The sequence below is a fragment of the Sapajus apella genome, unplaced genomic scaffold (genome assembly GCF_009761245.1).
Source record: "Sapajus apella isolate SASKATOON/1434 unplaced genomic scaffold, GSC_monkey_1.0 scaffold34, whole genome shotgun sequence".
NCBI lineage: Eukaryota > Metazoa > Chordata > Mammalia > Primates > Cebidae > Sapajus > Sapajus apella.
Window position 1 is genome coordinate 7,906,929 of NW_022436974.1, and position 16,260 is coordinate 7,923,188.

At 39.9% G+C, this 16,260-nt stretch overlaps 1 protein-coding gene across 1 annotated transcript in view; it reads right to left on the minus strand.

Moving 5' to 3' along the window:
* HEPHL1 (hephaestin like 1) overlaps nt 1–16,260 on the minus strand; it is a 77,696-nt gene that overhangs the window by 16,492 nt on the left and 44,944 nt on the right. Inside the window, exons 10-14 of the mRNA XM_032295759.1 lie at nt 14,482–14,632; nt 10,190–10,402; nt 7,378–7,591; nt 3,017–3,156; nt 198–338 (exon numbers count right to left, since the gene is read on the minus strand). Of these exons, the coding sequence (XP_032151650.1) occupies nt 198–338; nt 3,017–3,156; nt 7,378–7,591; nt 10,190–10,402; nt 14,482–14,632 (859 nt within the window). The remainder of the gene's footprint in view (nt 1–197; nt 339–3,016; nt 3,157–7,377; nt 7,592–10,189; nt 10,403–14,481; nt 14,633–16,260) is intronic.

The window sequence follows — 16,260 nt, forward strand, 5'->3', positions numbered from 1 at the left end:
ATGGAGTCCCTAATGGAACCCTAGACATTCTATAAACATTTGGCCATTGGATGAATGATGATCTTATGCTAGAGTGACTAGATGATGGCTAAAACACATTGACATGAAGTTGAGCTCTTTAAGACCCCTCTGAAAGCAGAAAAGAGTTGACTCCAGTGTTCCTCTTCAAGATGGAGCAGACCTCTGATGCAACTTACCTGGTTTTGTCATGGGCACTTGCAATTGCTTTCCACTATCCATCTCCTCCACACCCTGGGCTGAGATGGAGTAGGGCCTACTGGCTTTGTTCTTAAATACGATCAGGACGGTGTCACCCACCTCGGCATGAATCATTGGGCCTAAAGGCAAAACACAGGCCTGTGTGCATTATTATTACTCTTTCAACATTGATGTAATTTAAGTACAGGCAGTAATTAGTCAAATAAAATAGTTTAGCTTTAGTTGCTTTTCTGAGAAAGGTATATATAAATCTACTTCACTTTAGAGAGCAACATTGTATAATATTAAATATCATGTAGTCTTTAGCAATGGGTTTAAATTCTGCCTCCTTCATTTATTAGAGAGGCCTTGGGTAAGTGATGTAATCTGTCGAAGTTTCAGTTTCCTCATCTGTAACGTTGATTTAATAATAACTTTCGCATAGGATTATAGTAAGGACTGAATAAGATAATGTATGTAAAGTGCTTACTTCAGTGCATCGAAACACCATAAGTACTCAGAAAATGCTTAACTTTTTACTACTGAGAAATCATCTCCAGGAAAAGCCATACCCACATGATATGGTGACTTTCAGTTGTAATTCCCCTGTGTATAACCTTTGATAAGTCTGAAATTGTTCATTATCTGGTAAATGGATGATAGTAATAATGAAGATCCAATAAAATATTTTGTATAAAGGGAATGTGAAAGATCAGAGTAAAATAAAATCATTATGTATTAATTTATGATTAATATAGTGACTACATGAATACACATCTAACTCTCAACAGAGTTTAACAATTTACAGTGTTTACAGAGTAAACAATTATTTACCCAAGGTAAACAAATATATATGCATATTTTAATAATGCAAAGCAGATTTATTTGCACACAGCAAAGAGGAAAAAGGAAAGCAGTCTTCAGGCAAGTGGAACTGATCAAGACTCTTAAGTAGCTGACTCTGGGATCACTACAATGATCCCAAGAAGACAAGCGCTCTTCAGCTCCTCTGGTGTGTGCATTTCTGTTGGAAGCAACCAGGCTGTGTGCCAATGGAGATGAGCCGACACCCAGCTGAGAGGGCCTGTGGCAGCATGACTTGTGCACTGCTTCATGGTGAGTAGACTCCCATTTCAGAAGTGCCTGATCCCTGTGGGTCTCTCATTCTACATTCACAGTTGGTGGTCTGCTCACACCTATACATTTCTTGCTGATTCATACTATGGTTTTAATTGCTTTTCTGAGAAAGATATATATAAATCTAACATTTGTTGGACTGTTATTATTTTCAATTTCCTCTCAATTTCTTAAAATATTCTTAAAATATAAATACATTAAATTAAAATAAATAAAATTTTCTTAAAATATTTAACATGGATCAGGAAATTCTAAAAAGCACTCATTTTCCCCTTAATGACAAGGCTAGAAAAGAAAATCTGAAGGCAAGTGGGCTTAAAAAAAAAAAAAAGAAAATGCTTTGCATGTTCTTAAATAGTACATTTGGGTATAGGTACAAACAAGTGCCTATGTATGCATATGTTAAAATCATTATTTGTGTGGTTATTACCACCTAAATTGCACATGCCTTGCTGTACTGGTGAGTAAGAGCAAATGGCTAGTGATTTAAAGTGCAAGTTGCTGTCAGGGAATAGTAATGAACTGAGGTATACCTTCCATGTGCCCAGTCTGAGGAGCCCAAGCCTCTCCCTGAGCTGCAGAAAATGAGTAGATAGTACTCACATTCCTCTGGCTGAAGTGCTGATGGGGTTGCCTCTCAAAAAGTCAACTCATTTGTGTTGTGAAGAACCAAACCAAAGAGCCTTAGAGGCACACTTCAAACCCCTCAGCAGGATCAGCACCTCAACAGAACCAGCACCTTGTCTTTAAAGCTCTGTCAACAACACAGCCCATCAGGGCTGACTCACTCATTTGATGAGACAAGCTTATCTGTGAATGTTAGTAGACTGTGGAGGTGTGAGGTCTACTACACCTCCACATCCATTAAATGGATGGAACATTTAATTTAATAATTTATCAAGCTAGGAGTTGTAGGGCCTTATTCTAATATTGGAAAGCACTGTGTAAGGCCACACTGTTTATATAAGCTACCTTGTGCATTCAAAAGTGGAACAGGATTTACAAAAGTCCCTTAGATTTGCCCTCTGCTTTAAGGTCTTATCCCCAAGATGAGGTCAGAGCTCGTGACTTGCCATGAAGAAAAGTGGAGAAGGAAAGCAGGAAGAGCTTATCTGATCGCCAGGTCTGGAAGCTCAGGTTCTGAGAAGCCCATGAATCAGGGCCTCCTGAACTAGGAGGGACCTTTCAAGGGAGAAAGCCAGATCTTTCTCCCTTGGCCCCATCTCACACAGGGGCTTCTTTTTGTCATAAACACTTTTATGGTGTGTTGCAATAGCATTGTGCATGGATAACTGAGGACCTTAAAAAGTGATGCAAACACTGCCTGCTGTTCTGAGAAAGCAAACTATTTCAAATTAAAATTTCCTGGCATAGTAGAGGGGTTGGAAAGAAGGTTTAGGGTATCAGACACCAGTTAGACTGCCCTGATGTCATGGATTCCTGTTTGTGTGTTATCTGGTAGTCTTAATATGACTATTTTTCTTATGAGCTGAGCACTCAGCACTCTCCCTGATAATGGTAGAGCAGGAAGATATAGCACTTGGATGAAAGCAGTCAAGCTACTCTGTTTCTTTACAAGTCTAACAGAACACATGTTAGACTCGTGCCTGAGAAGGGGTGGAAGTGTGTGTGCATGCACATGCTTGGGGCTGACAGTGTATGCCTGAAATGTATGACATACCCAGGAGTTCTAAGTGCTCCTCTCGTGGTGGTCGGGCTTTGATCTCCACAAATTCTCCATCCGTGTATTCCCTGTAAACCACCTTCTTGTACTGAGAGCCAATCCAATTTTCGGTGTGGTTCATAAATATATCTCCATGTCTGCAAATCAGAAACATCAGAAATTAAAGTTGTCAGAAAGCAGAAAAGCTTTGAGTGATTCTAAGTGATTCAGGAGTACTCTGGAGAAATGCTCCCCAAACCTGGCTGTGATCAAGTGCTCCCTGGGGAGCTGGCCTTTTGTACCAGATTTTCTGAAAAGGAGGCCAGAAATCTGCACTTTAAAGCTCCTTGAGTTCTGATATGGGCAGCCCAGCACCAGCCCATGGCCTGCCCTTGGAAATCACTGTTGCAGTCTTCTGTTAGGCGCTGAGTAGGGTCAACCTTAGAGACTCCTAAGGACCTTTGAGGTTATGCCTCTTTTCTGGGACCAACTAGCCTCACACACATGCATCTGCACGGGTGTGTCATGATAGACACACACACACACACACACACACACACACACACACACACACACACCACCTTCTACCACTCTGAGTTTCTCCAGATTTCATATGCATCTTTCTGTTCCCACTTTGAAAGATGTCAAGAAGGACTGTAGTCATGTATTGTGCATACACCCATATACAAATATAGACAAATTTGCAAAAGCAGAATCTACAAATAATGAGGTGATACTTTGTTATTCACCATAGTTATGTTCTAGAAAGTCATTGTGATAACCGAATTAATAAAGACTGAACCATTGTTCCTAAGGGAAACATAGGGTTAGGTCCCAGCAAATCTCTGGTTACGATATTTTCATCGACAGATTAATATATAACCTTGTTTTATTTCTGTTCCTTTTTAAAGACACTTTATTTAATATATATTGCTGAGCTCAATAGCATTAACACTGTTGAGCTCAGCACTATAACTTATACATGAACAAAGCCCCTCTCACATGTATAAGGCACACCAGAGGCTCCTTGCACTCAGGACACTGCTTCAGCACTCCGCTTAGGGGGGCATTTTAAACAGTGAAAGCACCAACATAAAGCACATAAGTGCAAAACTATGGCACTAAATAGTATGAAAACAATCACATTTGTTTACAGTATGAGAGCCGAAACAAGAAGGCAGAGAGACTCCTTGTTTGACCTCAGCTAAAAATGTGTGTATCAGGCAACATAAATTTGTTGCCACTCTACATGTACCTGCAAATGACCATAAAAATGTCACAGGAATTGATTTCAGGGTTAAAAATAAATTTTAACAAGTAGACAAATTTGCAAAAGCAGAATCTACGAATAAGGAGGATAGACTATAGATGTACTGTACATGTATAGTACATTTCGTCTATTACCAAGGCAGAGCATCACAAAACACAGATTTTTTAAATCTATTAATTTTATCTCTAAAATACAGTGAAACTCACCCCCTTCCATCTCCTTCCACTGAGGGAACTTGCATTCTCATCTCAGCCACTTGCATGACTTACCTGTGTTGGGTGGAATTGCTCCTAACCATTCTCCCTGCCACCTGTACTCCTCCTTACCCTCTATCCTCCACACTGCAGGCAGAGGGATCCTAAGCTATACACTTAACCACACTGATTTTAAGCCGTTTTATGACTTCCCCCTGCCAAACACCTCAATTTGGCTCTCAAGCTCCCTCACTATCTGCCTTTGCCACCTCCTAAGCCTCATTTCCCATCACTGGCCCCCTACACTCTATGCTCTGGTCATTCTAAACATTCACTCTCTTGAATGTGATGTGCTCTCCATCACCTCCAGACCTTTACACAGGTTGTTCCCTCTACTACAAACATGCTTCCTTCCTCTTCAAATGAACTACTCTTCATGTCCCAACTCAAAGACTACTTCCTCCCAGAAGCCCTCCCTGACTACCGACCTTCTCCCTACCTTTCCCCAAGACAGGGCTGTGTGCTTCTGCCATATCTCCTGCTGCACTCTACCCTTCCCCTCTTATAGTGGCTGCCTCACTCCATATATTTGTTCTAAAGTCTTACCATGGACCAGGAATTCTGTGTGGTGACCTTGTCACCAGCACACTGCACAATGCCTAGCACATAGTAGGTATTTAATAAATGCATGTACACTTCTACCCTAGACTGTATGATTTCCAAGGGAAGAGAACTTTTCTTCTACTTTCATTTTTCAGGAGTACCAGTTACATGTGGTAGTGACCAGTGCAGTACCTGGAGCCACATTCCACTGTTTCCCAGCTTTGTCCACTGCAAAACAGGCTGATAATAATTCTTCTACCTCGTGGAGTTGAGGTGAGGGTCATGTGGGTTAATCTCTGTAAAGCACATTTCAGGACTGTGTTTAGCACTATGTAAACACTTGCTTTTTCATCGTCTTGTGAGAATGGTGCAAGAGATGCTGAGCAAAAGATGATGGAATAGGTCAAGTGTGTTGTAAGGGTTATGTCAGATAAGGTTTGTAAAAACCCTAGCAGAATGCCTGGTCCACAGTGGCTGCTCAATAGGCAGTGGTTTATTGTGGAGAATCTCAGGATGGTTAAATCACACACATATCGGTCTACAAGCTCAGGAGTACTAGAAATACAACTATATTTTTTCATAGCAACTTAATTTCTGTTTTCAGATTTCTTCCCACTACACAAACTTCCCCCAGACATTGTACCGATGGGCCCATTTGTTGGCTTTCTGAGATGCTGAGGCCTTCCCAGCATGTTCTTAGGAAGCCCCAAAGAAAGACTTCTAGGTCTCAAGGTGGGGCAGAAGGCCTGTGCTAACCGAGACAATAAATGTCTCAGGGACAGCCTTTACCCACAAGTGGTTCAAAAACAAGATGGGCTCCTACCATAACAGCAGGACAAAGGGCAGAGGCATAGGAACTGGGGTGCAGAAGGGGTACATGTCACTGGGCTCATATCTACAGACATGCCTCAGATGTGCCCTGGGAGAACTGCCATTTCAATTCTGTATTGAATTGTTATCTATGGCATTTCTTGTACTTTGAATATGAGAACATGTCCTTATCTCACTTTGCTTTCATCTATCTATGGGCAAGAATCAGAGTGACAGGGAAAGGTGTAATTATGCCATTGCACCCCTTTCCCCACCAGCATCTTTCATTTCTCTATGTCACTAGGAAGGGAGTCTCAGAAGACTGAAGTGAGACCTTCCTGCTAGTCCCTTGGGATAGAGACTTAAAGTAGGAGTTAATATTGGTTGTAAGAAAATCATCAAGGCTATATTTTTATACACTCATGGGCTAAGATTGTACACATGACAAAATTATTATATAATTATTTCTTTAATTATAAGAGCCTTTTTGTGAAATAATCATTTTAGAAAAAGCCAAATTGGAATTCATTTCATTTTCCACTGTACCGGCACCAGTCTTCAGCTTATATTGGCAGCACTAGGTTTGTAGAATAGAGGTGTTTGGTTTAACAAATAGGTTAGTGAGTAATTGAATGGATCTAAAATTCTCCTGTTCTTGAGGGGAATCTTTAAAAAATCAAATAAAAAATAAATTACTTTGAATATATCCAGAAGGTAGAACCATTATACTCTCTTTTCCATGAGTATGGCCTGTCAAAACAAAGGCCAATAAATAAGAAAATAAACAAACGTGTTAAGATAGGAACAGCAGCATGTAGTGTTTATATCGCAGCCACGGAGGATTTCTATGAGTTGTGGGGAGGGGAGTATGGTGGCAGAGTTGGGAGTAGGTGGCAATAAAGAACAAAGAGGAACTGGGGCAGGAGGGACAATGTAGTGTGCTGGAGAGAACGTAGATTTGTCTTTCAGAAAATCTATGTTCAGTTCTACTCTGCCAATGGCTAGTTGGGTGCCTTAACTCTTTGCACCCAAGTTTCCTCATCTGCGTATCAGCACAGTAATACCAGGCAATGGGTTGCCGTGGAGGGAGGGGATTATCCCTGGGGGAGGAGGTCTGTGGTCTCAGCCTGCCTTCTCCCTTAACTCCATCCCAGCAACCTGGGGAACTTGGCTCCAGGACTCTGGGCTTAGCGCCCTGGAGGAGCAATGCTCACAAGCCTGCTGGCGGCCTGACTGCTGCTAAGTCTTGGGCGTGCACCACTGGCCAAAAGCACTGTTAAGAGAGGACCAGTCCTGCAGACTTTCTGGGCACAGGGCGTAGTAGAGAGACCTGTTCTTCCTACCCCAATCCTGGGTCTCTTGCAAGGCAATGGCCTCAGAAGTCTCTGCCTGCCAGAACTGTACAGACACAACCAGGGCATTTGCAGGGAGCCACACTTGCTAAAGGCGTACGGAGCATGCGCGATCCCACCGAAGAGGCGTGGCGGCGGCGCCTGTGGTACCTTTCCCCTCTTGCGTCCACGTGCTGCTTTTCGAACTCCCAGTTTTTGTTAGGGGCATAATCCCATTCTACCTCTTCAGCGGCGATGTAAAAGGTTCTTTTCATCCCGTACGGCTGCTCAGAAGGGTCCCTGTTGCCACAGCTGTTGACCTCATAGATCTGACCCATGCCGCTCGAGAGGTGGTGCAGGGTGGCACAAAACACCCTGAAAATACCTGCAAGAAAAATGGCTCGGCATTGTGTGTGGTGCTCGGTATTTTTGTTGGTGATGGTCTGTTTTTTTAGCAAATCTACGTATTTTATTCCAAAATAACCATTTAGGGAGATTTTTTAAATACCAGTTGTGTAGTAGTTTAAAATCAGACCCCAAGGGGAATAAATTACTTTCAATATGTTTACTTCTGTGGAGAGAAAAGCACTGTCTAAAATTCATTTGTAATAATAATTTAAAAAAAAAGACTTAACAATATTGCTACCAAGATATGACTTCTCTGGGTCTTCCCTGTAACACACACTTGTTACAAGACAGTCTGTCCTGGAAAAACATCAACAAATATGACTATCTTAGCCCAGCCCAGTTTAAAAAGAACTAATTACCTATAAGATGATTATCCTAGACAAGGTTCAAATTAAGCCACATTTCTGATGAGTATTTTGCCCTAAAGGATTTCATAAATTATAAAGTGCAATAAATATCTAAGGTGTTATTATTAATAAAGCCAAATGTATTACTTCATTAAGCCTTCAAGCAAAGAAGTTTCTCATTTCCAATGGTAGGTCTACATTATGCTAAATGAAAAGGAAAAAGAAAAGAGAAAAACAATCAACTAGATTTTTCTACATATTACCAACAATCATGTCTGACAGCAAATTATATAATTTTTAGAATGAATTTTCTAGATGCATTGGCATCAGAAAGATATTTCTTAACTGAACTCACCATAAAATCATATAAAACAAATAAAATTATTGAAAATATTAACTCTCAATGAAAATACTGGATCAATAAATCTTCCTTCCCTTTTTCTAGTCGCCTCTGATCTTAGAGGTGAGGGAAGAGTGTGCCTTTTATTATTAACCTTATACAACGTAGAGATGTATCTTCTATCTTGCTATATATGTAACTCTGTTGTGTAAGTATCTTCAAGTTACTCCTTTTAGATGAGCAAAAACTCAATGGGTTGATTCAATGGGTACCCAAGCACAGTCAGGCACTGATGGGGACACATGAGGAAGGATCTTTATACAAAACTACAGAGAAGACACCTTTGAAGATAGACTTGGAAAGACTGTCCTCTGCATTTGTTTTTTTCCAGGCAGACTATTGTTTATGTGTTGATTTTGGTTCTTCAATAGTTGAGGAACTGTCCCTAAGAACAAAGAGGATCTTACACAAGGTAGCATGAAGAAGAAAAGAAAATTAATAATAATGATGATGATAACAATAATAGAAGAACATGGAAATGTTTGACTTGCAGCCTACAGTCTACCCACTTTTGAGCACCCTCCTTCTCGGCTTATAGATAAGGGATAGGAATTGGTGAAGTGACTAAGCTTTTAAGCAGTCACAGATTTATGCTTGTCACCAAACATAAACTGGAAAACACTGTTGTAAAGTTCTTTAGAAGCCTGTAGGACACATGAGTAATTATCAAAGCACTAGAATAAGTAGCTACATCTCTAAAATTATTCTGGGCATCTCAAACTTTGAGTGCCTATTCCTATGAATTAAAATGATTTGGCTATTTTCAAATCCCCTCCTCTCTTTGGTCTTGAAGAGTGTATTTTTAAAAACAAAATAAAACATTGTGTCTAAGGTATCCCTTTGTGAGTGTAACTCATAATTGATCAACTATACTAATATACAGAGATTGGACACTAGGAGAAGTTTACACAGTGAAGATTATGGAGCTCCTAGTTTCAGGCAGTCCTTGGGCAAAGATTTTGAAGCCCAAACCTCAAGTTCTTAATTGATGACACAGAGACATCTAAACTGCAGTTCCAGTGAAAAGCAAAGAAGTAGAACATCTATTAGTGAACATTACGTACTAATCTTAGGTAGCATATTGGTTCCTTCTTAAGACTGATGAAAAAGTTGGCTTGGAAAAACATGTTCAATGTCTATAGGGCTTGCTCTCCTCATTTTTCATTCAGTAATTAGCATATGCTACCATGTGTTGCTCTAGATATTTTATGAAAATGCCCAATTATCTCATTAGCTTGGAATCTAAGAGAAAAAGTTCCAGGTACTAGTATTTTATAGGGTTCTCCATAAATTCCAGATCTGACGCAGCTTGCCCTGTGGGGAAACCAAAGGTGCCCAAAAGAATGAAAATAGAGGTGTCCCCAAATCAAGAGGCTGTTATCAGTACCTGTGGAAGAGAGACCAGCCTGCAGTTACAGCTACATCTGTAATCTGGAAGCATCCACTGTGATGTCCATGCCTGGTAGATGCTTCAGAGAAGCAACTGAAATTATGTTTATGCTCAATGAGAGCAAAACATATCCACTTTATGGGACTGAATTTTTATGAACTGTAATTCAAGAACATTCTCCTAGGATTTACACAGCAAAGACTTTTAGAGGGCTCCCGCTTCTGCTTTGTGGATATTATTTTAGATATTTCCCCTCTGTCCCTTCTAATATGTGTTTGGACTAATATAGTCAGGATTCTCTGATTCTAATCAAGACTATATCTATTTCTATACCACTTGAAGTACACAATGTCTATCAATTTCTTCTGCGGGAGGACTCCAAGAGGATGAGCCTGAAGGTAGAAACCTGGGCACCTGAAATGGACCCAGCAAATTTACCTGCATGGTCCGGCTGCATGAATGCTGTTGTGGCCACATGGGGAAACAAGGCCAGGGAGTCTCGGTGAGTCCCTCGTAGGTGAATGGTATTCCCTTGAAAAACAATTCCATGCATGTCGGTGTCAGTGCCCAGTCCAATCAGATGCCAGGAAACTCTATCCATTCTACACATGTTTAGGCCTGGCTGGTTGCCATACATGTAGCCATTAACAGCTAAATGGAGGAAGAAAGATAGAACCCACTATAATTATGTAGACATACTGAAAACATATCACCTTGGTGAAAAATTATCAGTGTGTATGGGGCAGGGGAGCTTCAAATATGTAAACTGTTTACAAAAGATCCTTGTTGTCAGAGAATAAACAGTACCAGAGAAAAGACACATAGTGAATCCACTTAAAATGCTGACCAAAATTAACCATGAATAATGAAAATATTACTGAAATTATTAAAATGTTATCTTTAACAACACATATGCAAGGACACTAATTCTAATATTTAGTAAGGAATAAATCAAATTGTTTTATGAAATAATTTTTCTGACAAAGTTATTTCATGGCATATGATATCCTTCATTTTACATTTCGCTTTTGCAGATTATAAAGAGCATCTTGTAAACATTTTATTTTCACCAATTCCCCATACTCTTCTCTTAAGGCTTTTGATATGAAAATCACTGTCTTTTGAGGTTCTTTTCCTATGACCTCCCTTGCTAAAAGTCTCTTCCTCAGTTATTAATTCATTGAATTCCACCAGACCCTCATTTGCCAGTGGGCTTTGCATTTGATTGTAGAAGTTGTCAGACGTGCTTTTACTGATTACATGGATTCTGCATTATTTGAAAGATTTCTTAATCAATTGACATAATATTTGCATGTGTGGTCAGTGGAAAAGGATTTTTTTAGGGGGTACTTAACGTTTATAAGAGGTTAGTCCTTGAGTGAATAAATTTGTTTTATGATAACTTGTACTTCCTTACCCCAGTAAAATTACTAGAGGGACTTTATTAATAAATAATGATTAGTTAGATATGAAGACCCTCTGTGCTTCCGAAGTGGCAAATTGTTTTTATCTTTTACATCAACCCCAATCCATTGACAGTGGCTATCTGAAGCAGTGCCGTGAAAAGAATTTAGAAATCACTCTTTCACCCTATGGTCATGAATACCATGATATAACAGCAATATCTGGTTGGTGAATGCACATAATTGTGTCTCATGATTGAGGTCCCTTGGAGAAATAAATATTCTACCCATTTCCTACTGTCTACTAAGCCTATAGCAGGAAGGAACTACTATCATGCACATGAATGACCTTCTGTTATAATCCTGTTATGAAATAAAATTACTTTTTATTAGGTTGGTGCAAAACTGATTGCAGTTTTTCCTATTGAAAGTAATTGCAAAAACTGCAATCACTTTTCCACTATCCTAATACTTCCGTGTCTGCAGAACCAGTGGTACTTGGTAATTGTACTCAGATCTGGGATTATTACTAGAAATTCCAAGAAATTCTGGCGCTTCTGAGGACATCATATTTTCAGAAAAAAAAATTCTTTGATAATGCCTTTGCAAATCAATGATCTAAATCTTGTCCATCAAATATTAATGAGGTCTGAGTATAAATTAAGCTGCTAATAAATTCAGTCCTTGGCTGGCTGGTAGAGAATCTTCTCTTGCCTTGGAATGCTTGTTTAAAGCTTCTCTTTCTACATCATTCACTCATCCATTCTTTCTGTCAACAAACATATTTTGAATACAGGCCATATAATAAACACAACACAAGGCATTGTGTACCATGTCAGACCCTTTCTTTTTGGCTTTGTTGCTCTCTTCCTTCCACCCCATGCAAGCATGACTGTTTTTTTTTTTTTTTTTGAAAGAGAGAGAGGGTCTCACTCTGAGACCCTCTGTTGCCCAGGCTGGAGTACAGTGGAGCAACTACACTTACTGCAGCCTCAACCTCCCAGGCTCAAGAGATCCTCCTACCTCAGTCTCCCAAGTAGCAGCCAGGACTACAGGTGCACACCACCACACCTGGCTAATTTTGTATTTTCTGTATAGATGGAGTCTCATTATATTGCCCAGGCTGGTCATAAACTCCTGGACACAAGTGATCCTCCCACCTTGACCTCCCAAAGTGCTGGGATTGCAGGCACGAGCCACTGTGCCTGGACTATATATCGTATTTCTAAATATGAAAGTAGTTTCACATTTCCAAAAGACAGTGGGGCTGGATTTGATGTCATTCATTTAGTTGTTTATTACTTTCTTTTTTTTTTTTTTTTTTTGAGATGGAGTCTCTCTCTGCCACACAGGCTGGCGTGCAGTGGTGTGATCCCAGCTCACTGCAACCACTGCCTTGTGGGTTCAAGCGACTCTACTGCCTCGGCCTCTCACACAGCTGGGATTACAGGTGCATGCCACCACACCTGGCTATTTTTTGTATTTTTAGTAGAGACAGGGTTTCACCATGTTGACCAGGCTGGTCTTGAACTCCTGACTTCAAGTCATCCATCTGCCTTGGCCTCTCAAAGTGCTGGGATTACAGGCATGAGCCACCACACCTGGCCTATTATTTTCTATATAAAGACCTTTCTGATGATAAATTTATTTTACAATTAGCTTCTCCACCAAGAAACTGCTTCGTTTCCTTTTTTCTACCTTAATTTTCCTTTTTTACTGTCTACTAAGAAGTTTGGAAATAATACTCATATTCAGTTATAGCAAAACTTTTTGTAGAAGATGACACTGAAAATGTATTACTCTGTGCTTTCCATTGGCACAAGAGGGGATTCAGTTGGAAATGAGCATCTGGGACCATAGGGTCTGTGACCTGGTTGCTGTGGGGCACTTGTAAGTTTGGAATACTTTTGACTTCCATGCAAGAAATGGAGGTTAAGGGCCATTTTGTTATTCTTCCACAATGTTTTAAAAGGCAATAAATAGATTTTATGGGCCAGGCATGATGGCTCAGGCCTGTAATCCTAGCACTTTGGGAGGCCAAGGTGGGTAGATTACCTGAGATTGGGAGTTCAAAGCCAGCTTGACCAATATGGTGAAACCCTGTCTCTACTAAAAATACAAAAAATTATCTGGGTGCAGTGGCCTGCGCCTGTAATCCCAGCTACTCTGGAGGCTGAGGTAAGAGAATCACTTGAACTCGGGAGGCAGAGGTTGCAGTGAGCCACGATAACTCCACTGCACTCCAGCCTGGGCTACAGAGTGAGACATCATCTCAAAAAAAAAAAAAATTTATGTTGGGTCCTAAAACAAGATGGCTAGCACCCATTGTCTTATGCTACTTGCTTCAGGCACTTTCACTGCACTTTTTATTACTGCACCGTCTTGTAGGCTCTGAGTTTGGACTCTCATTACTCTGCTACCTTAGGTAATATGCTTAAGAGTAATGAGCATCCTGTGTTACTCACAAGCAATTAGCAGGTGGTTTGCTATTGTAACATTTAATACAAACAGACAGGGAAGGACAATTAAATAATTCCTCCCAAATGAAGATATGGGATAGGAACAACTAGTATTTCACAAATTAACACTCACCAGTCACTCATACTACTTAATTATAGACACTTTGCTATGTAATGAATCTCCTATTATCACTGGTTATCAGATTTCATGTTATTGTGAACCCAAGGGAGAGTAGTTTGTCAGTAATTTTTACATTTATGAGGTACTGTGAACTTGGCTAGTTTAAATATTTTGTTTTTGTTTTTGGAAACGCGGTTAAATTTTGTTTTGTTTTTGTATTTTGAGACGGGGTTTCACTGTGTCATCCAGGCTGGAGTCAGTGATGTAATCTCAGCTCACTACAACCTCCATCTCCTGGGTTCAAGCGATTCTCCTGGCTCAGCCTCCTGAGTAGCTGGGACTATAGGCGTGTCACCACGCCCAGCTAATTTTCGTATTTTTAGTAGAAACGGGGTTTTACCACATTGGCCAAGCTAATCTCAAACTCCTGACCTCGAGATCCATCTGCCTCAGCGCCCCTCAAAGTGCTGGGATTACATGCATAAGCCACCATGCCCAGCTGCTAGTTTAAATTTTGTGTTCCTTCATCTAAGGCTGATAAAATATTCTAGAAGTATTAAATTTCACGTCTCTGAGAGATTGGGAGCTTTCACCATACCATCTAAGCTGAAGGCATGAAATAACTTACTCATAACCAAGAACAATATCCAAGAAGCCAAAATTAAGGTAATTAAAACACACCAATCATTTTTCACTTCAAATGCAAGTAAGCCTTTCATTTACAGGAGGGAAAGTCATTTGTCATACCGTGCATTCGGTTGGATTTCACAAACTCTTTATCTTCTTGGTCAATGCTGAAGGGACGCCAGGTAAACTTCTGAATGTTTTCATCAAAATATCTGCTCAGATTCTCATCAAAGACTGTGAACAGTAGGTAAAATTCCTTGTCTATTCCTTTCTATGGAGAAGAAAGAAATGAATACATAAAAAGTGCAGCTTGGGAATTCATGGAATTGCCTTCCTTTCGAAGTTCACACAAAGTATTAATAAGTTAGACCAGCCTGGCCAACAAAGTGAAACCCCATCTCTAGTAAAAGTACAAAAAAAAAAAAAAAAAAAAAAAAAGATGTTCATCATGGATATTGATGCTATCCCCATCAAGCTACCAATGGCTTTCTTCACAAAATTGGAAAAAAAAACCCTTAAACTTCAAATGGAACAAAAAAGAGCCCACACAGCCAAGACAATCCTAAGAAGAAAACCTAAGAAGAAAAACAAAGCTGGAGGCATCAAGCTACCTGACTTCAAACTATATTACAAGGCTAAGTAATCAAAACAGCATGGTACTGGTACCAAAACAGAGATGTAGACCAATGGAACAGATCCAAGGCCTCAGAAAGAACGCCACACAACTACAACCATCTGATCTCTGACAAACTCGACAAAAACAAGCAATGGGGAAAGGATTCTCTATTTAATAAATGGTGTTGGTGGAATGGCTAGCCATATGCAGAAAGCTGAAACTGGATCCCTTCCTTACACCTTATACAAAAATTAACTCTAGATGGATTAAAAATTTAAACATTAGACCTAACACCATAAAAACTCTAGAAGAAAACCTAGGGAATACCATTCAGGACATAGGTATGGGCAAGGACTTCGTGACTAAAAGACCAAAAGCAATGGCAAAAAAAAACCAAAATAGACAAATGGGATTTAATTAAACTTAAGAGCATCTGCACAGCAAAAGAAACTACCAATAAAGTGAAGTGGCAATTAATAGAATAGGCAAAAATTTTTGCAATCTACCCATATGACAAAGGGCTAAAATCCAGAACCTAAGGAGAACTTAAACAAATTTACAAGAAAAAAACAACCCCATCAAAAAGTGGGCAAAGGATATGAACAGACACTTTAAAAAGAGATATTTATGCAGCCAACAAACATGAAAAAATGCTCATCATCACTGGTCATTAGAGAAATGCAAATCAAAACCACATTAAGATTCCACCTCACACCAGTAGAATGGCAATCATTAAAAAATCAGGAGACAACAGATGCTGGAGAGGATGTGGAGAAATAGGAATGCTTTTACATGTTGGTGGGAGTGTAAATTAATTCAACCATTATGGAAGACAGTGTGGAATTCTTCAAGGATCTAGAAATAGAAATACCATTTGACCCAGCAATCCCATTACTGGGTATATACTCAAAGGATTGTAAATCATTCTGTTATAAAGACACATGCACACATATGTTTATAGTGGCACTGTTCACAATAGCAAAGACTTGGAACCAACCCAAATGCCCATCAATGATAGACTGGATAAAGAAAATGTGGCACATATACACCATGGAATACTATGCAGACATAAAAAAGGATAAGTTCATGTCCTTTACAGGGACATTAATGAAGCTGGAAACCATTATTCTCAGCAAACTGACACAAGAACAGAAAACCAAACACTGCATGTTCTTACTCATAAGTGGGTGTTGAACAATGAGAACACATGGGCACAGGGAGGGGAACATCACACACTGGGTTTGTGGGATAGGGGGCTAGGGGAGGAGTTGTAGGGGATGGGG